A 25,621-nucleotide genomic window follows, 5' to 3' on the forward strand; every position below is an offset into this window, starting at 1 on the left:
TAGTAATACTAATTGCACCAGTGTGGGCCAGGAAAACCTGGTATGTTCACTTTCTAAAGATGACAAGGCAGACACTGTTAAAGCTAAACCCAGTACACAATCTACTTGCACAAACACAGTGCAAGATAATTCACCCTTGCCCTCAAACATTGAATTTAGCAGCATGGCTCCTGAAGTCCTGGTGTTTGGCCATTTACAATTAACTCCACATTTTATGGAAATACTTAAGTAGGCACAAAAACCTTACATAAGACACTGTTATTACAACAAGTGGAAGAAGTTTGTAGTTTGGTGCAAGAGGGACAATGTTATCCCCATTGAATGCACACCTACACACATTGTTACTTACCTACTTTACCTTCTAGACTAAGGTCTAGTTTATAACTCACTAAAGGTACACCTAGCAGCATTGGCAGATTATACCACTTCACAGCTGGGGGTATCCTGATGGAAAGTACCAGTAGTTAAGACCTTCATGAAAGGAGTGAAACAATGACATCCTCCTGTGGCTCACCCTCTCCCAGGTTGGGATTTAAACATTGTGCTCTTGAGACCCGTGGACCTTTAGCGCCTATGAATAGAGCAACATTAAGGGATCTCTCTAACAAGGTATCTCTCTTACAAGGTGACTTTCCTCATAGCGGTTATATCCGTAAAAAGAGTTGGCGAACTATAGACACTATCGGTGACAGGGCTTTTCTCACCATACACAAAAACAGACATGCTTTGCATGCACCCAGGTTTTTCACTAAAGTTCATTTCAAAAGGTCATATTAACCAGTCAGTTGGGCTTTTTTCCTGAAAGGGGAGGGGGGGGCACTTCACACACTTGATGTGAGAAGAGCCGTCATGTTCTAGCTGCAGAAAACAAAAGGGTTATGCAATACAAGCCGATTCTGTGTCTTTTGCTACTGGTAGGCAGGCTGGCCTGGCTACATAGTCACATAACAAGGGTTTCAAAAGCCGTAAAGACTAAATTTGAAAATTTATGAAATGATTTTAAATGGTATCCAGCAGGATATCCTACTTATTCCAACTTAGAACAACCCAAGGTCACCATAAGAAGCATAGAGCAACATCATTTTACACAAAGAAAAACGTATTTCTTTCACAGCCGATTCTGTGTCTTTTGCTACTGGTAGGCAGGCTGGCCTGGCTACATAGGCCACTATTTCCAGATGAGTTGTCAAGTGTTTACAACTCTGCTATTCAGTGGCAGATAAAGCACTACAACCAACACGCCACACAGGGGCTATGCTGGCTTTTATAGCCAATGTACCACTGGAGGAAATCAGCAAAGCGGCAATGTTCAGTTCACACTTAACACAGCACTACTGTTTGGACACGCAGGCGCGGTCAGACTTGCATGTGGGACAGACAGTACTTAAACACCTTTGTTTAACTTTTCCATATCACCCACCTCCTGCTCCAGGTACTTATTGCTAATCTATGTAAAGCATGTAAATCTAAGCAGATTCACAAGCTCCAGAAGAGAAATATTACTTGCCAGTAATCGTCTTTCTGAAATTTTCATTTGCTTAGCTTCACATGCCTGGCTCCCCGCAGGAGAATCGAACAGTTACAAAAAAAATAAAATAAAAAAAAATAAACACCATCGCATACACAACCTTCACAAGCTAAAGGCCAGATAAAGAAAAACTCTGAGGACACCGACACATGAGGCATTATGGGTACCTGTACTCGTAGGACAGGGATAGTGTGACTGGAATGCCCCTTTTTTAGGCTTCGAAAAAACAAATGTTATACTCTGAGCACACCAATAGATGGTGGACTGTGCAAAAGCATGTCATTCTGAGCAGATACAAACTTCAGAAAGGCTATTACTGTTAAGTAATATTTGTCATATTATTTAATAGACCCAAACACACACACCAGTAAAATTAAGGGTACCATACGCTACGACACACATTTATATACATATGTACCTACACAGCAAGTAATCTCAAATGCACAGTACTTTACAACTAATTCAGTGATAAGCATTGCAACAATGGAAAGGCACTATTTCGAATGGATTGTGTCCTCCCAAAGGTCCCTCATCATAGATGCTTTCTTCCTGCGGCAGCAGATATCTGAAACCCTCGACAGGAGGGGGGCAGGCAGAGTTTCCACAGCCATCTGCCTTTTCTAGTCTGAATGTGATGTCGGCACAAATAGCTCGCCCTGTGATGACCTCAGGTCCTTTTTTCCACAAGCTCTGCATGCTTCGCGGGAACATCTTTGACTCCTTTGAGAATTCCCTCTGACACCCGTTATTTCTTGAGTTACACAGTGAATATGTTGACCAAGGAACTCTTCACAGAAATGTCCCTGACGGACCCCCACAAGGTTTGTCTGTGGTGCCATGGTGTTAATAATGCCATTTCTGATTGTAGTTAATGCCAAAATATGACACCAAAGGCATTGAAAGTGAGAACATCAAACCTAGCTCTTGGGCGTTCGGCACCCAAGTTGCAAAACGTTTTGATTTAGCGAAATCTCTTAGACCATCAAGAGATTTCTGTAGAAATCAAAGAAAAGAGCCAAACACCATCAGAAAGATCTCATTCAAAGATTGAATACCAAAACTAGTCTGCCTCTTTGTCAAAGAAGATGGAAAGACGAAGATGCTCATTGTCAGACTTCTCACCTGCCAGGAAAGGTACGTTTCTCGTTCAAATCTTCCACAGCAGAGAAATGGGAGGAATTCTGCCAAATAATGTTGGAAGTTTTAAATAAAGTGGGCCCTTTTGCATCTTGAGGCAAAAAATCTTAGGCCATCAGGCCCACTGCGCTGACAAGGCAGCAGTGTCTCTGAGCCCCATCCTTCCTCTGCACCCAAGAATCATGGGATGTTATGTTGGTTTGTACCGCGCACCACTGCCATTTACATGATCTTCAGGCGCTCATGTGGCTCTGCAAGAAAGTTGGTGGTGTTCGTTAGTGAGGAAAGAGGGATAGGAAAGAGGTTTGCTCTTCTGTTGGTGCTTGCAGAACCAAGGGAAACTGGTGTATGTGCTTATCAGCTTTCAGAGTGTGCTTCGATTGTGTGCACTGGGGTTATTGTGTACGGAGGCGCAACGTCCAGTGTCTGGATTGTTTGTTATTTGTGGTAGTTTGTTCTTGTTTGTGGCGGATGTGTGGCTTGTGTGTAGTAAGGCTGGCCCTTATGGGTATGCTGGAGAGGAGCGAGGAGCAGGGGTGGTTAGTAGTTAGTAGTGTGGGGTTAAGTATGCGATGAAACTTCGCAAGCCCTCAGTGCCTCTGGTAACCTGAACTGCTGTGGAATTCTTCAACATTGTAACGGAGTGGATTTCAAAAGGCCCTTGATGTCAACAATGGAGCCATCCTCTACCTCAAGGTTTCCTTCACAATCCAGAAAGGTTTTCAGGGTTCTTTCCGCAGTACCTTCGGGGGCAGTGACCCTATCCCTTTTGGCTTTGAGACGTTAACATCTACTTGAGTACCAGCACGGTTCCAAACAGAAGAGGCCAGACTGACTGATTTAGCCACGAATCTCTGATGCAAGTGGCCCGGACACTTCTCAGAGGTAGAGTTTGAACAGCCAGATCCTCATGCCCATCCTCATGCTGCATGCAGAAGGATAATGGATAAAGTCACTGATGCTTTGGGTGTTGCTCTCTCATAAGGGGAATCACACAATATTACCTCACTGACATTCTTTGTAGCGGGCCATAGGTGGAACCTGTTCTGCCCTTTGATGCTGCCATCAAAGATTCTTTGCTAGGGCTGTAGAAGAGACCCTGTTCGGAGCCAGCAGTACACAGGGATCTGGTTAAGCAGTATAAACCTGCGTCCTATCCCCAGACTTCATTTCCAAAAATCTCAGGAGAGCCTAGTGGTTCAGGCAACAACATTTAATGCCAAAGCTTGTATCTTTTTTTGCCTTTGATAGGGGAACAAGACCTTTGCCTCCGGCAGCATGGCCCGAAAGCCATTAATGCAACATGCGCACTGGGCAAATTCACTCACACCTTGTGGGCGGTTATATCTAAGGCTGCAGAGCATATCCCAGAGGCTGACATGAAGGATTGTTCAAGTGCTCCAGTCTGGTCTGGACACTGTAGACTGTATCTGTGGTAGGAGGCAGGGATGAGTACAAGCTCTGTGTCAGAGGTTTGCCTGGTTCAGGATGTGCAAACAAAGTTGCTTGACATGCCATTCGATGGCTCTAACTTGTTTGGACCTAAGGTGGATGATAGCCTAGAGAAATTGCAGGCGTCTAAGTTGGTGGCGAAATCGTTAAGAACAGCTGTGTTTCACCCCACTCTGCCCACAACCCTATGGAAAGGGAAGCCTTTTAACGATTTCAGCTATGCCAGCCAAAAATATCAACCGCCAGACAAAGAATGTTTTCGAGACTTTTGAGCGGGAGAGGAGGTAAAACATTTCAATCCAACCTGCGTTCTTTGCTTGCAGTATGGGAGCCGCTTCAAAATTGATTTGAGAGCTTTTCTCATTGTACTCCAATAGGTGGGCATCTACTGCACCATATTCTTCACAATGGTGCAACATTACAGATGCATGGGCACTACAGGTGGTCACCCCAGGGTTCTGCCTTCCTTTTCTATGGCGTCTGGCAGACTGCCCCCCCTCCTCCCATCCAACTATACTTTGTTCTAGATTCGCTACTGCAGCAGGATATATTCTCCCTGGTGGGGAAAGGCACAATAGAAATGGTAGCTCAAGCCGAAAGAAACAAGGGATGGTACTTCCTTTACTTTTTGGTCCCATAGAAAGTCAGAGGACTGTGACCCATCTTGGACCTGAGACGCTTGAACAAGTTCCTCAGGAAGGACAAGTTCAAGATGGTAACACTCTCGCAGATTGTCCAGACCCTAACGCTCTGGGATTAGTGTCGCTCGAATTCCAGGACGCTTACTTTCATGTACCAATCCATCGACAGCAAAACAAGTTTCCGAGGTTTGTCATCGCCAGTTCCCTCTACCAATTATGGGTACTGCCTTTCAGGTTTGCTCCGCCCCAACGATCTTCACGAGCTGTTGGCGGTGGTGACGGCTGATGTTTTTCCCTACTTAAACAACTGGCTGATCAGAGCCCAATCACTCAAATCAAGTTTTGGATCACCTCAGACACACTTACCGCTTCCTAAACATGCTCGGCTTCTGCCTCCACTCCAAAAAGTTCCAAGTGACACCTTCTCAAACGCTCCATTTCATCAGAGCAGATCTAGACTCTTCCTCAGGGAAGGCTTTTCCGTCTGAGGATTGGGTAGTGCACATTCTGCAGACGGTTACCACATTTCAAAACACCCAATTTCTGCCAGCCCCAGTCTTTTTACGGCTTGCAAGGTCTCTTGGCGTCCTGCATTTTCCTGGTGCCAGGGGCTCAGTTGAGAATAAGGTCACTGCAATCGGCTCTCGGGTCTCAATGGTCACATTTCTCAGGCAGCATGGTGGATATAATGCAAGTCCTGATCTTATCAATCAGGATCTCCTCTGGTTAACTCTGAGAGCACTTGATGACAGGAGAATCCATTTTACAATCATGTTACGCTCATCTGAACAAGCTGAAAGTAAGCAGGAAGTGGTCCCTAGCAGAACAAAACTCCTCATAAAACTGTTCGAGCTGAGGGCAATCAGATTGGCGCTGATGGCTTTTTTCCTACTATCCAGGGGAAGACTCCGGATCATGATGGACAACACAGTGTAAACAAACAATTGAACAGGGCGAGTTTGGATACATATAAACCCATTACATTTCTCTTCATGTGACTTGTAGTAAATGTATTCTCCCATATTCAATTAATGTTTCAGAAGTTCAATGATTGAGATCAATACATTCATAACATGAAACAAAACAATTTCCCACAGGAGTGATAGTACAATACATTACATGTGTGAACAATTTTAATTTAAAATGGGAAGTGTATTCCCACAATTCTAAGGACCCTAACAATTGACTAGGGTTATCCAAATCTGACTGCCTAATTGACTAGGCTGGTTGAGTAGTGTCCAATGTTGCACTACTGTATTCTTGGCTTGTCGCCACAGCTGTTTTTCGGTTGGTTCCATGTGATATTAACGAAATAACAAAAACATTTTTAGCACATTTCTTTTTCTATTTGGGGGTCACCCTCATTTCCTTTTGTTTATAACGCTAACCACACCCCCACCCGTGTTAACCCCTTTCCCTACCCCATATGTAAAAAAATGTTAAATCAATATTTTTTTCATTAAAAATGTTTTTCGTTATTTTGAATTCTGTAACTTCACTCAATACCTTTTTGGCCTCCTGAGTAGTTAGTAGTCTAGTTCTAGTGGCTTTCATCAAGACACAAACATATTTTCAAATCCCCTGTTAGTGGGTTGCTGTAGTAGAAATTATGTAGTTTCAATGGGCCTCGTGCAAGTCTGGCTTAGTCGCAAGGGAGTGGTGTCCGTGCTTGGCTGGTTTGAATCTGTTTATTAAATGTGTCATTCACATTTCCTCACGCGGCTGTCTTGTCATAGTGTCCAGCAGGGTTTCACTTGCATAGATACGGGATTCAATTCATGGCATGGACTCCATTCAGTAGTAACACGTGCCGCTCATTAGATTGATGCAGACCTCCACCATTTGGCTTGTAATGTGCACTACATCAACAAATGAGGGGGTGTGGAGTCACTGTTCAGAGAGATGATGCAGCTCTGTTTCTTTGAATTACACAGCAAGAGCTCCTTGTCGGCAGTTCATTTGACCGGGATGGAGAACACGATGGTGGACGCCCTGAGCAAGCAGATCTTTGCCTTGCACAAATGGGAGCTGGCCAGGAAGTCCTTTTTGAGATCTTCTCCCTTTGGGGAACCCCTCAGGTGGGCCTGTTTTCATCCAGTTTCCACAGGAAGTGCAAACATTTCTGCTCTAGAGAATCTCTCCCGAGAGGAGCACTGTGAGATGCCTTCATCGTGGATTGGACATTTCCTCTGCTCTATAGGTTCTGTGGCAACAAGGAATGAAGAGACTGACCAAGTGGTGCCATGCTGATTGTTATTGCCTTTTATTTAAAGTAAAAGATAAACCTATCTGTCCTTAACTCTGATGGGGATTCCCTACCTAAACTATAGAAACTCGGGTGCTTGTCACAAAGTCTGTGAAAGTCCAAATCAAAAAGCACCTTCCTGGTCAAAACGCTCCTATGCTATCACCGGTCACTAAAAGATATAATAAAGTGTGGGCTCTGATTGTGACCCAGGAGAAAGACTCCCTTCTCCTTGGTTCAAAGTGTCTCAAAGACGCCAAGTCTTCTCAAAGTAAAAGTTCCATTAAAGTCCCAAGCTTTTTCGTAACAACCAAGCAATTCTACAGCAGCCTCATGGGGCTAGGAGAATGACTCCCTTCTCATAGCCGGTTCCCCAATGTTCCATATGAGTTTCAACAAAACTTGTAGTTCCTTGAAGATGGTTTGCAACACAGTTTGCTTTCTTTATACTCTTTATCCTGCCTCCACTTGGACGTCGAAGATGCTCCCAGAGTCCCTCTCGACTCCACAGCAACACACTCTTGTGGAACTGCTCAGAGAACTGTGATTCAAAATTATACACTAGTACATCTGGTTCTACTTCCTTTCACAAAGGGAGGATGACAAAGATGAGGGTGACATTTCTTCCTTATTTACGAAAGGAAAATTAACCCCTGGGATTCGAAAGGGCTGGACTCTTGATGTCGACAAATACCACGTTCTAAATGTCCCTTTGAAAGGTGATAATTAGCTTTAGCTTTCATGGCCAGCCCCCAAGACGATTCTGGTGTGTGTTGGAGGAATTTCAATTGGCACGTGTTTTGAGGTGTTACTTCTTTGCTAAAGATTCTTCTCAAAGTCCTTGCATGAACTCTGTTCTCATCAATTATGTCTTCTGTCCACATTCAAGAAGATAACCCCTCGAATAGCATTTAGGGGAGTAGGTTTTCGCTTCGGAGGATAGAATTACTTCACAGCTGATGAGGTGAGTGTCCTCTCCTTATTTTCTTCAGAGTTTGTTATACTTTATTCTCTTAGTTTATTTTCCACTAACTTTCTCAATTTCCCCTCTGCTCCCTCCTGGATTGTAACGATTCCCGTTACCTGCTCTTGTCTTCGGGATGTCTCACCAGTTCTGCCGGGGGTCTTGTGCCGGTATCTTAATTCTCTCTGGCTTGGTGCTCGTCTCCGAGGCCCTATAGTGCTTACTGCTCTGATGGTGGTAACAAACTTGAATGTCCCTTCTGTACCTGTCGGGCATACGCCACCAGTCAGTATTTTCCCCAGGCTCATTTCGTCTTCTTTGCAATAGGCCGGGGGTAGCGGTGTTTGCGTAGTTGTTAGACACCAACAATCCACCAACTACAGGTCACACCACCACAATATACTCTTCGTCCTTCTGTTGGGCCGGCTCTCAGCCAAATGCTGAGATGCTTTACAGGTGTCTCACCAATGATATCGTTTCTTTTGTTGGGGCGTTGTACCGACTCTTCTCTGTCTCGGTTTTACTTTCGTCCACCTGCCTCCAGTTTCTACTTCTGCAACGTTTTGCATTCTGCCTCATAACGGGATGCCGTCTCCAGTCTCTACTTCTGCTTCTACCGCTACCAAACTTAGTCGGCCCATGAGACGTCCTTGTGTGTTCCCTTGAGCCAAGCCCTCCATGTCTCTCTCCCTAGTCACTCTCTTCTCACTGCTGCTGAGCTCTCACTCTCTCTCTAGCACTCTCTCTGCCTCAATATCTTCCTCTGAGGTTACCTCTCGCCCTTGCTCTCGGTCTTGCTCTCGCACCCTGTCGTTTGTTTCTGACGTCTTTATATAGCGCGCTCTGCCCTAGCGTGACGTCAGATTCATTGACCACAGCTGGTTGAGCATTTTCCCCACCTAACTGTACCATTTGCAGCCTTGGTCTGGTCCCATTACTTATATTCGGATTGTCTGATCTAACACCAAAACACATGGTCTCTGATAGGAACCCAGGTAACATAGATCTAGGTGATGTTTGTACCTTATGGGGTCGAGTTTTAAAGGGGCTGTATCTCCCAGTCTGGTCCTTGACCCCAGGATGGGGGTATTCCTCTCCATGATGTCCTCCTGCATGTTACCACCCCTAGGGGGACTTGGTTAGCTACCTTACCTCCCTAGCCTCATGGAAAGGAGCTCTCATGTGGGGAGAAGTGACTCTATCTGAAGCATCATCACAGTTCCCGCAAATCCCCTTAATTCCTCAAGTGATCAGAACATTGAAGAGTCATAGCACAACCTCCGGATTGGGCCAGGAGGACATGGTACCTGGACCTTCAAGACATGTTCTCTGTTGTGTCTTCCCTTGAGAGCAGGTCTGCTCTCACAAGAGAGAGGCCTGGTTCTTCACCTGAGCATAGACACGCTCAACCTGCATGCCTGCCTTCTTAAAAGTTGAGGTATAGGAACTAGGACCTTCTGGGGAATGTAATAGAGTTGTTGCTTTCAGCGAGGAGACCGGCAACAGAAGCACTGTGCCACTGCCAGTGGAAGACATTTTGTTGCTGGTGCAGAGCTGAAGAAACCAACCCTTTTTTGTGCGACATCTGAAAGCTTCTGCCCTTCTTATTGCAGGCAAGGCCTACAAATTGCGGCAGTCAATGACTGTCTAGCAGTGTTTTCGATCTTCAAGAACAGGGGTCTTTCTTTATGACCCCCATTATTATACAATTTGTGAAAGGGTTAACAAGTCCCCATTTGTGGTGTCTGTATGGAATCTAAACTTGGTACTGACTTTTCTTATGGGATCGCCCTTTGAGCCGTTGTCACCTCTGGCTCTTCACCTGGAAGACAGCATTTCTTGTGGCCATCACGTAGGCCTGCAGGGTGAGTGAGCCAAACTTCACAATTTTTACAAAGGACAAGGTCGCGTTCAGGGTGCACTCTTTTTTTTCCTACTCAAGATGGTGTGTGTGATTTCCACCTTGCACTAAAGATTTATTTACCAACCTTTTACCTGCCTTCTCATCCCTCTAAAGTGGAGAAGGGGCTACATAGGTTTGGCCTGTGAAGACCATTGAGCTTCTACCTCGCCAGAACAAATCCTTTTTGGCTAGGAGATCAGCTCTTCATGGTCTACACTAGCCTGAAGTCAGGCAATGGGGTAACAAAACAGACCATTTGAAGGTGGATTGTGCTGCGTGTCTCTGAATGTTACTCCGTTGGGGGGGGGGGGAAACATCCCCGAAGACTTCAGAGCACATTCAACTAACGGTGTGGCCCTGCCACCTCCTACATTTTGGTACTGCTATGGGAGTTATGGAAGATGAGGAATCCGTGGGAAGGCACAATCCATTCAACAAATGACTTGCCTCTGGTAATGTGTTTTCTGATGGATGTTCCTCCATTGGCTACCTCATTGCCCTCCTTGCCTACCCAACAATAATTGAGGTCTCGCCTGTTGCTGTCTCTTTCAATGCAGAGAGGCACCTCATGTAATTCATGATCCCCAACCCGGATTTGCATGGGTACAAAATGAGTAATTGAGATCACGGCACTAGTACAAGCTCTTTATACCAATCAAGAGTGCTGCGGAACCTCAACACTAGAACTGCACGCTGTCCCCTGCTGTCAAAAATCTGCTATTGCAGCAAGAATACATCTGAGAAGATGAATCTGGTGAAGGAACATTATGGGAGGTAAATAATGTGATCTTTGACAAGTAAAGTTGGAGAGAAAAGTGATGAAAACAGATATAATGTGCTGTGCCTTATATTTCTAAGGAAAGCACCTTCGCTTGAGCATCCTTATGTAACAAGATAAGTAGATCAAGTGTTCCAAAGAGTTTAGCCCACAGGTGTTAAGTACCTGGTAGAGAGGGAAGGAAGAGCAAACATTCCCCTCCACACGTTTTGGTCTTATCCAACAGGTAAGTAAAATTAAGTTTAAAAGCACACTTTCAGGAAAACAGGTTTAGAGTCAAAGTAGGCCGACGATGAGGAGCTCTGTCTTCTCATCATTCAGGCAGAGACCATGTGAGGCCATCCATGCCTGAATGATGGAGAATATTTTGTTGATCCGGGCGGCGTCTGCTTGGTAATTGCCTGTGATGGTGAGGAGTATCTGGGTGTCATCTGCGTAGTTTGTGTAGGTGACACCCAGATGGTCCAGTTGGTCAAATAAGGGCTTTGTAAATATATTGTACAAAGTGGGGGATACACAGGATCCTTGTGGGACCCCGCATGTGATGGGGATGGGGTCTGCTGCAGCTGTTGTAGAGAAAACCTGCATGGTTCTGTTAGCCAGGAAGGATTGTATCCATGTGATGGCAGAGGAGGAGAAGTGGGCTGCGGTGGCAAGGTGATTACAAATGATTTCATGGCTGACCAGGTCAAAGGCCGCTGAGAGGTCTAGTAGGAGTAGGATTGCGGCATTGCCATTATCTTTAATTTCATCAACATGGCTTTTGAGATCAACAAGGGCGGTTTGTGTTCCGTGTTGAGGTCTGAAACCAGATTGCCGTAATCCTAACAGATGGTTGGATTTCAGGTATTCCTGAATTTGGATCTAGGATTTTTAATAGGAAGCGGACTGTGGTGATGGGCCTGTAGTTGGTGAGTATGGCTGGGTCGAGGGATTATTTTTTTAGGAGAGGGAGAACACATGATTGTTTTAAGTTGCTAGGGATCGAGTTATTGGTGAAGGATAGGTTGATGAGTTTGGTAATGAAGGGGGAGAGCTCTCTGGCTGCATCTTTTATGGTCTGTGCAGGGCAGCTGTCTCCTTTGCAGTTTGAGGGTTTCAAGGAGGAGATGATTTTTTGAACTTCAGGGATGGTGACTTTCTTAAACGAGAAGCCTGGACTGGTATTTTTAAGGGTGGGTAGGTTAGGGTTGGTGGCCTTGTTGTTGGAGAATTGTTTGTGTTTGTCCTCAATTTTAGTTTGGAGTCCTGAGATTTTATTGTTGAGGGTGTTTTGGATGCTGGTGCACCAGGATTTGTCTTTCAGGCAGGTGTCTGGAGGTGAAATCGGGTTTTCTAGTTCCTTCAGAATTTTGAATAATTCTTTGGTGGAGGATCCTCCCTGAGCAATCCTGGTATTGTAAACATCTTTTTTGGTGCGGGCTATCTCGCTTTTATAAAGTGAGGATAGGTTTGTGAGGTTGGATTTGTTTTCCGCGGTGGGGTTAGTCTTCCAAGTGTGTTGTGCCTTGGCTTTCTCTTTTTGGAGTAATTTGAGCTCAGGGCTGTACCATGAGTTCAGATGAGCTTTGGGTTTGTTTTTGCGTATTTTCAGGGGGGCAACGGTATCCATTGCTATAGCCATGGAGTCATTGAAGGTGTCGACCAGGAGAGCATTGAGGGTGGGTAGGACCAGTGGTGGTAGGGCTTTGGCAGTGATGTTGAGTTTGTTCCTGGTGGGGCAGGCTGGTGCCAAGGGGTGTTTGTTGGGCGGTGACTGGTTGTTGTTGACCTCAAGAGGGATCATGTGATGATCGGTCCATGCCAGAGGTTGGGGGTCTTTGCAGGTTGTATTGCAATTGTGGGTTGCTACCCAGTAAAAGGTTCTACCTTTTTGGTGGGTGGGGAGTACAATGAGTTGGGTGAGATCGTGTTGAAATAGGAAATTGGCTAGGGATGCAGCATGTGCATCGTTAGGGTCTTGGTAACTGAGGTTGAAGTCCCCAAGGATCATAATTTGTGCTGATGGTTTGGAGTTTTCGGTGATGAGGGATGTGATGTTTTCTTCAAAGTCCCCAGGGGGGGCTGAGGGTCTATATATGAGGTGAAAGGTAATCGTAGTTGTGGGTGAAGTTGTAGTTTGGCTGTGAGTACCTCGCAGGAGGTGAGTGAGGCTGTAGAGGCTAGTCTGAGGTCTAGGGAGGACTTGCAGATGATCGCTACACCTCCACCTCTGGCGTTCGGTCTATCGGCTCTGAGGATAGAGTACTTGTCTGGGATGGCTAGCGATAGATGTGGTCCAGACGCCTCATGAAGCCAGGTTTCTGTTAGGGCCATAAAGTCGAGGTCGTTGGTAAGGATGATATCTGCAATTTCCGTGGGGTGGGCAGCTAGGGATCTGACGTTGAGTAGGGCACCTTTTAGTGGGGTAGGTGTGGGCTTATTTGACGCATTGTAGTTTGTGTTGGTTTTGGTGTTAGGTTTAGAGTTGGATCTAGTGGTTGTGGTGGGGAACCTGGAGCCTAATCTGACATTGCGTGTGAGGGGGTTGGGCCGGGAGGCCTACAATGGGCGGGAGGTTTGGTAGTCAGTTTAGTTTGGTTAGACTTGGCGATGGGACTGGGGTGGCTATGAGTAGTGTTGGTGGGTGGGCCTTGGTTGACAATGGAGGTGAGAGGGTGGTGGAGAGTGGGAGGGAAGGGGGGTGCGGAGGGTAGGAATGGTGTGGGGCAGGGGATGGGGTGGTGTCTGGGGCACCCTAGTTTAGCCAGGCCATCCTGGTGGGCTATGTAGCTGTTTCTGCTACAGGGTGTGTTGTCCAACGTTATGCAGAAAGGGAACATGATTGTGGCAAGCCAGAAGATCATGGTCTGGTGATGACGGTGCGTGATACTGGAGGCTAGTGGCACTAGTGGGGAGCAGTCCAGACTGTGATAATTGGTGGCTAGTTTGGGCTGGGTAGAATTGGTCAGAGTGCACTTTGGAACGCTATAGTAGCTAGGTTGGAAACACATCTAGATTCGAGATTGCACATAAGTTCAAATACACCTAAGTTTGGGAGTGCATATGGCTAGGAAAGGGACCAGATTCAGCAACAAGTACACCTTGGAGCGCTAAAGTGGCTAAGTTAAAAACACAGCTAGATTCGAATTTGCACATACGTTAAAATACAGATTCAGCAAGAAGTACACCTTGGAGCGCTAAAGTGGCTAAGTTAAAAACACAGCTAGATTCAAATTTGCACATATGTTAAAATACATCTAGATTTGGGAGTACTTATATCTGCGAAAGAGACCAGATTCAGCAGTACAGTTGGACAGAGTGCACACTGTGACGCTTTAGTGACTAGCAGTGACAAGCTGACTAAGTTGAAAGCACTTCCAGAGTAGAATTTGCGAGGCATAGTGGAGCACATTAGATTAGAGTACATAGCATGATTGGGCTAGTAACAGTCGTAGTGTTGGTAGGCAGTAACAGTAATCAGGAGAACTGTAGACAAGGTGGTAGGGAGGGCAAGCTAGGAATAGAGATAGAGCAGTAACTTGTGCTAAATTGGATAGTTACAGGTTATACAACGACAGACACATTAGGCTGGGAGTGTGGTGCCTCTGGGAAGTCATGCTTTGAGCTGGGCATCGAGATGCGAGGGGGGAAGACACTTAGCTGTTTGGTAGGCAGGAGCAATGATAGCCCCCGGTAGAGCATGAGTAGGGGCGCAGGTGCCGGAGCCAATAATAGCAGAATGTCTGGATCGCTTCTGGACGACTCAGCTGCGGGTGTTAGCAGTGTGCAGTAGTTACATACGGGTTACCTTGGCATGCGAGGGCCAAGGGGTCTGGCAGACGGCAGACACGGCAAAAACAGGCACAAAACAGGTGTTGGCCTTGTTCCTGTGGGCCTTGGCAGGTGTGGGCTGGCTTCTCCTGCCGGCGACCAATGGGGGAATTAGGTAGGCCCGGCAGCCTATCAGTGAAGAGGGTTGGAGCCTCAGCAGGCTCTGTGGTCGGTGGTGAAGAGGAGGTCAGCCATCTTGGAGCAACAAGTACCTCGTGTACTTCAATGGAGATTTGGCAACATCAGATATATTTTAAAAGCATTATGGATGTAGATGGCTGTGGGAGAGCCTTGCAATCAAATCAAAATGATGCACATATATTGCAATTGCGGATGCAATCATTTGGATGGCAAATTGTGGCGAGCTGCGCTATCGATTTAGCGCTTACCTTAAAATCAAAAAGGTGCCGTGTTCATACTGCAGGATGCCTGCAGGGTGCCTGTTGCTCCTGCGAGGGCGGTGGCTGGTCCGCAGAGCTCCTGCTCCTAATACTGCTAGCACGAGTAAATCCAGGCATAGTACTTTCTTGATTGCAAGTAACACTTTCAACCACAACATTTGTATAAAGAGCATATATTTTCAGTAATAATAATTACTGAGGACAAATCTTTTAGTGATGATATGCATGTAAGCTTCTTAAAAACCCTCTCCTCCTAGAGTGAAGCCATATTGCTCCGCCCCATTACAGAGTGAGAGTCAAGACAAAGCTGGTGGAAAACCCTGTATATTCACCAACATTTGGTCTTGCATAGCATGCCTCAGCTGACTTCTCCACTTCCTGAAACAAATGAACTGTACTTATCTAAACATAACATAACAAATGTACTTGTAACCTGCAACAAAGATACTCGCCTTCACTGAGGATTGTCTATTTTGATCATATCTTTTTGTGGACAATCCCTTATTGAAAGTTATGTTGGTGTTAACCTATACAGAAGCCACCCCATTGCCTTCAAAAGAGTTGTCCTTCGCTGCTGCGCCAGGGAAAGCTTACTGAAAACCAGGTTGCCTCGCTGTGGATCTGTCTGCCACCTATCCTGAACATTAGGAAGGGATATGCCTTGCCAACAGTCTCATTTATGCTGCCTCCATCCTTTCCTTTCCCCCTGTTGCTGGCTTCCAACCCTCTGCTGACATCTCTGACCACCTTGGCCCACAGGCCCCTGCTACCCTCTCTCACCCAGGAGATCCCTGCTTCGTCACCCAGCTGCTTGCTACTGCCAGTATCCTCCCGTTGTTGGTGTGTCCCAGCCCCTTACTGCTGCCCTCTCCCTCTGACTTTCCGTCCTAAGAGTTTCCGTTGACTGCTCCGTCCTAGGTGGGACCGGAAAAGCTATGGGAAACACGTTTGCCTAGCTTTGGGTCAGTGTCCATTCTCCCATGAACACAGGGATGAGAGAACCCGTTCAAACACTCCTTTATGCTGCTGCCCTTCTCTGCTGCCACCCTGTTGACCTAACCCACCCCACAGCCATCTCCCACTCCCCATACTTCACTAACGAGATGATCTAATACTTTTTTGTGATTGGTGATGTGTTTATAGATATCTGTGACCATTTAAAAATACTTTTTGATATTAAGATATTTTGATTTTCTTTTATATGGCTAAATCATGTTTTGAAAACATGCTTCAATATCATTTATATATTAAATAAAATAATCATTTAATTTACTAAACATGCATTTTTTGCCATGTAGTATTTCATTGAATTTGGGGTTTAATTGCATGTACTTCTGCCACTAATATTATACCTGTGGACTTATTTTTTATTAAGCTGTCTTAGAACCCCTTTTACTCCCTGAGCCCCCATCTGTGTCTCCTACTCCCTTCTGGCAAATACACATTTGCCCACCTTTCTGCCATCCCCACTCTTTCTTCCGTGCTGTTGTTCAACTTTCCTGCCCTGCTTCTTTCCCGCCGTGATGTCATCCCTGCTCTGCTGCCCCCTCCTATCCATATTGTGCTTTCTCTGGACCCCGCCCTACTCCCTCTACCAGCCCCTCCGAATCCTTCATTTCCATTGTGGCTCTGAGAAAGATTGAGATGCTTCAGCACTATTCTCCTGTCTGAGCTTCTTTCCCCTCAAACTTCCTCTATACTCCTCTGAGCACTCCTGATGCCCCCAAAAGCGCGTTTGGTGTTTGTGTGAACTCATCTGAGTTGTTCTGTGCTTCAGCTGTCTATAGGCCTCTACTGATCCAACCCTGCCTTCTGTCCTCTTCCAGGGGAGACTCGTCGGATCCTGAGTGTACAGCCCACATATGACTGGACATGCTTCAGTCACTCGTTGCTAAATGTGTCACCAATGCCTGTGGAGTCGTCACCACCGCTGTCTTGTCCCAACCCCTGTCACAATCACAGCACATGTAGCGACTGCCTCATCTCCAAGGGTGCAGACGGTGGATGGCAGCAGTGCATCTGGAGCGTGGGGCTGCAACAGGTTAGTTTGGGAAAGGGGACACGCTGTGAAAAATCACATTCCTGCATGATTGATTAGGTGTAACCCTCTTACAAATAAAAATGGCGTTGTCTATAAAGTTTTTATTTTATGTTTTAATGAAGTTCTGTTCTTTCTTTATCATGGGGTTCGTCACCATCATTGGTGACCACTGGGAAATGTGCAGGGGTTCAGTGGGATCGCAGAGAGCACTCAATGTTTTTTCTTTTATACAAATCCACACTAAAAGACCTGTGGTTGTCTTTTATTTTCATATTCTTTATAAAAACATTTGGCTTTGCCGTGGTTCCTTATATTTTTGCTTACCTCCATTGACACAGTTGCTCCTCTTTTAAATGTCTTGCTCTGTATATGGTGGCAAGATGGGCATAGAAGGGGGACACACTTAAATGCCTTTTCTGCTCGTCATTTGATTGTGGGAACTGCAGAAAGATGTCATTTAGCATTTTGAAGAATAGAAAAGAGCAGCAATACCCCTTATGTATAGAAAAAAAGGCCCTCTTTTTTGGACTACGGCAAGGCTCCCATTTAAGCAGGGGAGTGTCAGCCCACCCCTCTTCGAAGAAAGCTAGAAAGTGAGTCCAGAAAGGTCAGAGTTAATTTTGGAGGAATGGTATATACCTATTCTCAGTTTCGGCTGAATTTTCCAAAGATGTCTGAGTCCCTCTGAGAATGTAGCCATTGTGCCGTCACTGTTGGTACTCTGTTCATCATAGGGATGTCCTTTGATGGCAAAACCCTCCCCTTTCTAAACTTTTATATTGAGAAGATGTTCTAAAGATAATTTGTATAGCGCAACTACCACCAGTGGCATCCTGGTGCAAAAAAGGGTGCAGAAAGACAGTAAAGGAAAGATAGAAAAGCAGGAAATCAGCAGAAAAGATAGCTAAGTTTAGATTTAAAAAAAGCTAAAATCTGAGATGGCCCTCAGAAAAGTTGGAAGCGAATTCCAGGGCTTAGGCGCTGCTACAGAAAAAGCCTAGCCACCACAATGGGTCAGCCGGTAACAGAGACCCTTCAGAAGCAGAAATACGTCAGTGGACCACAACACATGCGAAGGGCAGTATGCAGCAATCTATTCTTGGGGAGAAAGACAGCCTTGCTTATAAAAGGCCTGGTGTATTAAGCAAAGTGCTTTAAACTCAACTTGTACCAAGACAGGGAGCCAGTGAAGTTTTCTATGGCCTGACAAGACGGGCTGGACATTGGGAATCCCTGTGGCTAAGCGTACTGAAGTATTCTGCATGACTTGTAGCCGGTTAAGATGGTAAGAAGGCTGAGCAAGTAACCAAGATTGCCGTTGATTGTGGCTGCATTAATTGGAGCATAGTACATATATGGAATATAGCAGAGTACCTACTTAAGTTGTTTCAGTTTAAAGCACCAGCACTACAAATGGCACTAACATGTGCCTCCGGTGAGAGTGATGTTAGTTTAATACTAAGATGTTTTTACCATTTGAACTGGAAATTGGACGGTACCTAGCGAAGATGGCCAGCAAGCCGAAGTTCAGATGCTCAGCGGAAGGGCCAACCCACCATCACCTCTGTTTTGTTGCCATTTAGTTAAAGCCAGTTCAGACTCATCACTCACCAATGGCCTCAAGGCAGGGTCTGAGACGCAAGGCAGACAAAGCTATCATAGCTTTGAGAAACAGATTGACATTAAGGTGATTTCCAGGAATGATGGTACATTTTGAGTGCAGCGCGGGCCCAGGAAATGGGAGAAAAAGTGTTCGAATTCCCCAATGGTGGCAACCCAGCTGAAGGCGACACCCGGGATCCGATAGCCATGAGCATAGAGCGGGCCCATGAAACAGGCGAAAAAATTATCGAACTCCCCAATGGTGGCAACCCAGCTGAAGCAACCACAACGACTCTAATGATTAAATGAAAGGACCCACCGAAACAGAACACAAGCAGAAAGCAGCCTTTAAAAAAGAAGTTACTCTTATTCGCAAATGGGAACAATGAAATGGCATTTTAAGCCAAAAATAACCGAACACGAAAAGCACATTGCACTTGAAAATGAAAGTATAAAAATAAACACCATTGCTGAACCAACATCATAGAATAGCCCAACCACTGAAATTACGGATGATGACATACTGAGCGGCGTGAAAAACACATGTGAAGAATTTATACCTGCTGTTCCATATGTGTCTGAAAAAATTGAAGAACTAGCTGTAGAGAACATATCAGAAAATATTGTGATATGTAGAGATAATGATCTCACCTACTTAACGGACATCGAACAAGGTATAAATAGGACGATCACGTTAACTTTAAGTGAAGATAGAACAGAGGAGGAACAACAACAAAAACCCAATGTAACCAATGAAAGTATCCACTTGTCTGAACATAAAAATGAGAGGAACACAGTTAGACCTACAAGAACATTGACTAAAGAAGCTGTAATTGATAGACGCCAAATAGACAATAATACTAGACGGACAAATAAACAGATCTACCAGTCCCTATTGAAAGCGAGAGGCGAATGCAATGCAAATCATTGCACTCTCAAGCAAAGTGCTCTAAAGCGATCAATTAAACACAAGTAAGACATGATAGAATCCCCAGCCTCCTCTCAAATGAAAAGACAGAAAATTACTAGAGAAAACAAAACAGACATACCCAGAAGCAGATATGAAATTGATATAACAACAAAAAAAATATCTGTGGGGAGCCAAAGAAACTCATCATCCTCCAGCGACTCTGATTCCTCTGACTCAGAGGATTCAAATCAAAGAGAGACTGTTGCCCACTCTTAGAACTCTAAAGGAAAAAAAATCTTTCTATCGAGAGCAAAGGTAGAAATAATCCCTGAATGGGTAAAGAATCTGCAAACTTCAATAATATCTGCAGTAGCAAAAACAATTGCTCCATATTTAAAACTATATGAGGCTCTCAATGACAAAACCAAAAAGATCCGAATACACTCATTGCGTTGATGAATTCGAAATTAGCTCATATAGAAAACCTGATGGAATCATTTTGAGAACAAAGAGGAAGAGAAAAAGACTTAGAAGGTGTAGTGTTGAAAACATTGATCGACTCACTTCAAGACGCGAAAACTGATAAAAAGATCTTTCTAGAAGGCGTGAAAGAAATAGCCACCAGCCTAAAACCAAGCCAGTGTGAAAAGGCCCAGTCAATAGTTGCAAAGAATAAAAATGAAAAACATCTTGGAACTAATAATACAAAAAACAACTTCAACAAAGAGATAGTGTGCTTAGATGACCCGACTGATAACGCCTCTCTATGCAAAAACGAAGAATTTGAAAACAGCGAAACAGAAAATAATCAAAACATCAAACGTTGCTAAAAAAAAAACATCAAAAGAAGCTCCGGACTTGATTGTGAGCGCCATGATCCACAATTGCGAGGCAAATCAAAGTAGCATGAATCCTTCACAGAGCATAACTGAGACAGAAATAGCTCAGACGACAGAGGATCAGGCGAATCCATTTTCAATATTTACTCAAGGTGCTCCTCTCATAGTGGAAAAATGATAAAAGGAAAGAAAAAACAAACACAAATACAAAAAATATTAAAAGATGGACAAATAATAACACCTGTGGATCGAGGAGATTCCTGAGGATTCTGCAATCTGCAGATCGCCGAAAATAGATACTCGATGAACAGATAGAGAAGCTAGTTCAGAGATCCCTCCATCATTAAAACAAAATGGAAATTCTTCAACTGTAGAAATTGAAAAGAATCCTACCTTCTGTTGCGATGTAAGTAATGCAAGTGTTACGGATCTGCTAAATGTTTCAATATATGATGATGAGCTACCACCTGCACGTATCATAGTAAAGAGGTTAGTAACATGCAGCCTGATGAAAAAAGCCATAGAAGACTCAGAGAAACCCACATGGCCCCTCAAATACTCTACCTTTACGCACTTTGAGGGAAAAAAAGAAAAACATGGAATCAGAAGCTATTAAAAGATCTAACAATTAACTCTTCAAACGCTTTGATGGAGACGTGACCAGAGAAAGCGAAAAAAATAGATTTTGTACCAAAAAAGCACAATTAAAAGATCAAGTGAGACGTAACCTAAACAGTAACAAAGGGGTAGAGAACAAAAACAAAGCGAATAAGAACAAAAAGAACGAAGGAGGATACGACATAAACCTTGAAAGAATAGAAAAAAAAAAGGATGGCCTAACATTGAATCGTTAGAATATAATCTTATTCAATCACATTCCAAAGCTTCAAGCTATAAACTCTAAAGACATAATAGTGGTAAGCTTCCCAGACAAAACTTTTAATGACAAAGTTACACTGACCATGAGATCTGCAGTGGTAACGCCATTAATAAGAGAAGCAAGCGAAGACTTATTGGATTGGCTTCATGATAACAGATCCCGAACCTCAGAATGAAGAGGATTACGAAGAAGTTGTCACGCCAATGACAATTGAGAAGTATATAAATCAAAAATCGAGACCAGCATCGGCAATGAAAAACATTATTTAAACATCGATATGGACTGCGCCCCTTCTATACAAAAAAGAGAATAGGGACAGTATACAAACCACTGAAATAGAGAATAGTCCACCACAGAAGATTAAGATCACAATCCAATGCAAAAACAACAGATTGGATGGATCGAAAATTGAAACAAGTAAGAATGATGAAGCCATAAGAGAAATAGAGACTACATCATGGAACTGGTTAGCAACAGCGCTCGCAACAGATCAGAGCCATTAGAGCCAGCAGAGAAAAGAAAGTGAGTTTTGGAAAATAGGGAGCTGGAATACCCGTGGCACCAGTCACCTTTTCAACGAGATGCCAAAGATTTTTTCCGAGTTGGAAATATGTCTCCAAGAGACCTGGCTTAAAGAAGCACCTATACTTGATGGATACACCTCCTATTTAAATCCAGCTAAAGGAGGCGTAAGAAGAAGAGCCTCTTCAGGATTACAAAAATGTATAAGAAATAAACAAAACTTGAAACTAAAGCAAGTAAATAATCCCAATTCATTAACAAATGATCATGTTGAGCTCAGCCAAAAAAAAACCTGAAGACAAAGATTTATTAATAATGAAACTAAATTGGAACCCAGAAGTCAAAGAAGGAAATTCTTTTGTCGAAATGGTGACAAACATGATAGACGCACAACTAGAAATGTGACCTAACATTTGAGTATGGATTTGTGGAGATTTAAATGCAAACTGCTTAGATAGCACAGATCAGACCAACAACGAAAGGAAATCGAATAGACACATGAAAATTAGGAGAGGTAAAGAAAGGATGGGAGAAATGAAGATAAGGGATCTACATCGCCTAAATGGATATTTCAGTGGATATACCTGCTGCCACAACATGGTCAAATGGGAGCAGTTGCGCGATTTTAGACTAGTGTTTCGTGTCTTGTAATTTGTTTCTAGAAGTTATGAGCATGACAGTGGAAAGTTCTACTCGTAGCGATCATGATCCCCTGATAACAACATTAAGAAGAGTCCCAAGTAACCCAAGGCAAAAATTGAGTTATGAAGTAGAGCTTGAGAGAGGACTAAATTGTATGCAAATTAAGCAGCAAGATACTAAAAGAATTATCTAAAGACCTTGCAAGACTCTTAAAAGAAAACCCTGAATCAGTAGAACACAAACAAACGTTAGTAGCATTTAAAGAAGTGGTAAAACGAATGAATTTTAAACGCACTCATGGTTATAATAAAGAAATAATAACCCAAAGGAAACTACTCAGGAAAGTTCTTGGAGAAATAAACATGCAACAAAATCCAGAAAAAAACAAATTAATAAAAAAAACAGAAACAAATGTATAGAAACTGGATAAAAACTTAAAAATAATATGCTACAGAACAACGCTGAAAGTTTGATAAGAGCTCTTGCCGTCTCAAATAGTAGGTATTTTTGGCAAATGCTAAAAGAAAAAGGTATATCAACAGCATCTCATTTGATAAATCCTATCGCAGAAGATGTTTGGATAGCACATTTCATCCGACTGTTCGCAAATGTAGACACCACAGTTAAGGTTTTAGAAACTGACTCCCAGAAAACAACAAAATGGGATTTAAATTATGAAAAAGAAGAGATCTTAAGACTTATAATTTATGCAAGCCGATCAAGAGCCCCAGGGCCTGACAGCCTTTCCAACGCAAAGCTGAAAGAAGCCTCTGAAGAATGGGCAGAATTTTGTGAAATACTATTGAAAAATAAAGGCTGTCCAAACGACCTAATACATATTATTAACAAACTATATTCAGAAACTTCCATTTAGATCAAATTGGATCATCAAGGAACCGTATCAGAGAAAATGAAAGCATCGGTTGCTTTGAAACAGGGCTGTCCGTTGGCTGACGATTGGAGAAAGACTGAAGAAAAAAGAGCAGTATCAAAGATCCATACCCTTTTTAGAGAGAAACTTTGGTCTCTTAAATATTCCAGAAAGTTACATAAGTAAATTCCCGAATAAAAATATGAGGACCCATACTCATGAGAATGAGGTTTAACATAATCCATACGAGAACAACACTCAAGAGGTTTAAAAAGTGGAAACAGATGAATGCCGATTATGTGCCAAACAAAAAGAAACGCTATAACACCCATGTATATTCTGCCCCGAATTGAGATCTGAGAGAGACCCACCTCTTAAATGTACTACGTAAAAAAAGTAGATCTAGATGCTGCAAAGTGGTGGGAAAAGATTATATGGGGCCGATGACCAAAGAGTAAACTGCGCAACTGCAAACTTTCTCACGGCTGTAATGAAAATAATTGAAAATCGGAAAAGAGAAAACAAATAACTTTTAGATTTAAGAGAATAGATTATTTTAACCGTTAACAGATATGTAGAGAAATATATGTACAAAATAGACTCTCTTTTGAATTTCTCCTTTGACCTGTAATTCTTATATCATTTCTTTTTTAATGTCTTGCTAAAAGTTTGTAATAAACTAAAGCAAATACATTTTTTTAAATTTACATTTTTCTGCTTTCCCTCCCTAAGACATCAGCTACTCCTATTCTTTGTGTTCTGGTTTTTAACCTTTCCTGACTTTTGTAGGTAAGTGGAGCTTTTATGTGCCACTTACCTTGCTAACCTCATCTGTTTTGGGGGTACTGAGCAGTCCCTATGTCTATCAGTGCAGGAGAACCCTGTTCTCCATTGTAAAGTTCTTTGTTTATTTTTTCTGCACACATCACCTTGAGTGAGATGCAGTAGGGACACCCTGTGTCCTTGTTGCTTTGTTTTTAGCTATTTATGGTTACGTGCATGTGTCCAGGATGGGCTTGTGCCAGCATATACTTTTACAGTGTTTTCTTTTTGAAGTCTTGCACACTTTTTTAATTCTACCATTTAATGCCATCTAGAGTACCATATACATTTTTCTTTAACACGCTTAATGCCAGAGACCAGTCTCTAAGCGCAGAAGCGGGATTCAAACCTAGGTTGACAGTGCCACAAGATTTTTGCTTGTCCTTTGGCCATCTTGTCGTTTGAACTCCTTCCTTCCCTGGATTGGCTGGATTTTCCATATATGATGAGCCCTTTCCCACGGAACCTCCAGCTGGTTCCCTTTTGCAGGCTCCAAACTCGACCCCTCCAGGAATTCCTAGATGCCAGGTGGTAGCAGGTCACAGGCATACAGACAGACAGACAAAATCGTCCTCAATCATGCATTCCGTCAGGCTCTTCAATGGTGGTTGATTCAGCCACATCTCGCTCAAGGAGCCTACTGCCAGACCCCTCCGTACCAGACTACAGTCACTACCAATGCCTCTCTGGAGGGTTGGGGGACTCGCACAAGCCAATCTCACGCCAGATCTCTGCAGGACCAAATCATTCCTAGCAGACAGAACAGAAACCGTATGGATCAAACCTTTCAAATCCACCCCACGAGTTAACAACTGTGGAGTGCCACAAGGATCCTCACTATCTCCACTATATTTCAACATCTATCAGACTCCGGTCATCAGAATCTTCAAAAAATACAACATTACAAGTTACAATTATGCAGATGGCACTCAAATCATCTACAAAATCAAAGACACTGATGCCCACCATTCAACCCTAAACGACTGTCTAAAAGAAGTCTTCAACTGGATGGATGCCAACAACCTGAAAATCAACCCAGGGACGACATAAATCATGATCACACCCAAAGACCAAGAGAACGAAACCACCATCCCGTGGCCTACGGAAATGGGAAACGCACCGACTCCATCGAAGGTAGTAAAAAATCTGGGAGTCCTAATGGACAACACCTTAACCCTAGAACCACAAATAAATGAAACAGTGAAGAAATGCAGGATCTATGCAGGACCAAATCATTCCTAGCAGACAGAACAGAAACCGTATGGATCAAACCTTTCAAATCCACCCCACGAGTTAACAACTGTGGAGTGCCACAAGGATCCTCACTATCTCCACTATATTTCAACATCTATCAGACTCCGGTCATCAGAATCTTCAAAAAATACAACATTACAAGTTACAATTATGCAGATGGCACTCAAATCATCTACAAAATCAAAGACACTGATGCCCACCATTCAACCCTAAACGACTGTCTAAAAGAAGTCTTCAACTGGATGGATGCCAACAACCTGAAAATCAACCCAGGGACGACAGAAATCATGATCACACCCAAAGACCAAGAGAACGAAACCACCATCCCGTGGCCTACGGAAATGGGAAACGCACCGACTCCATCGAAGGTAGTAAA

General features: G+C 43.7%; 1 protein-coding gene across 1 annotated transcript in view; it reads left to right on the forward strand.

Moving 5' to 3' along the window:
• MEGF8 (multiple EGF like domains 8) overlaps positions 1-25,621 on the forward strand; it is a 1,665,761-nt gene that overhangs the window by 1,325,865 nt on the left and 314,275 nt on the right. The window contains exon 36 of the mRNA XM_069640964.1: positions 16,689-16,903. Coding sequence (XP_069497065.1) covers positions 16,689-16,903 — 215 coding nt within the window. The remainder of the gene's footprint in view (positions 1-16,688; positions 16,904-25,621) is intronic.

This window comes from Ambystoma mexicanum, chromosome 1q, assembly GCF_040938575.1.
Source record: "Ambystoma mexicanum isolate Mex_15411 chromosome 1q, UKY_AmexF1_1, whole genome shotgun sequence".
NCBI lineage: Eukaryota > Metazoa > Chordata > Amphibia > Caudata > Ambystomatidae > Ambystoma > Ambystoma mexicanum.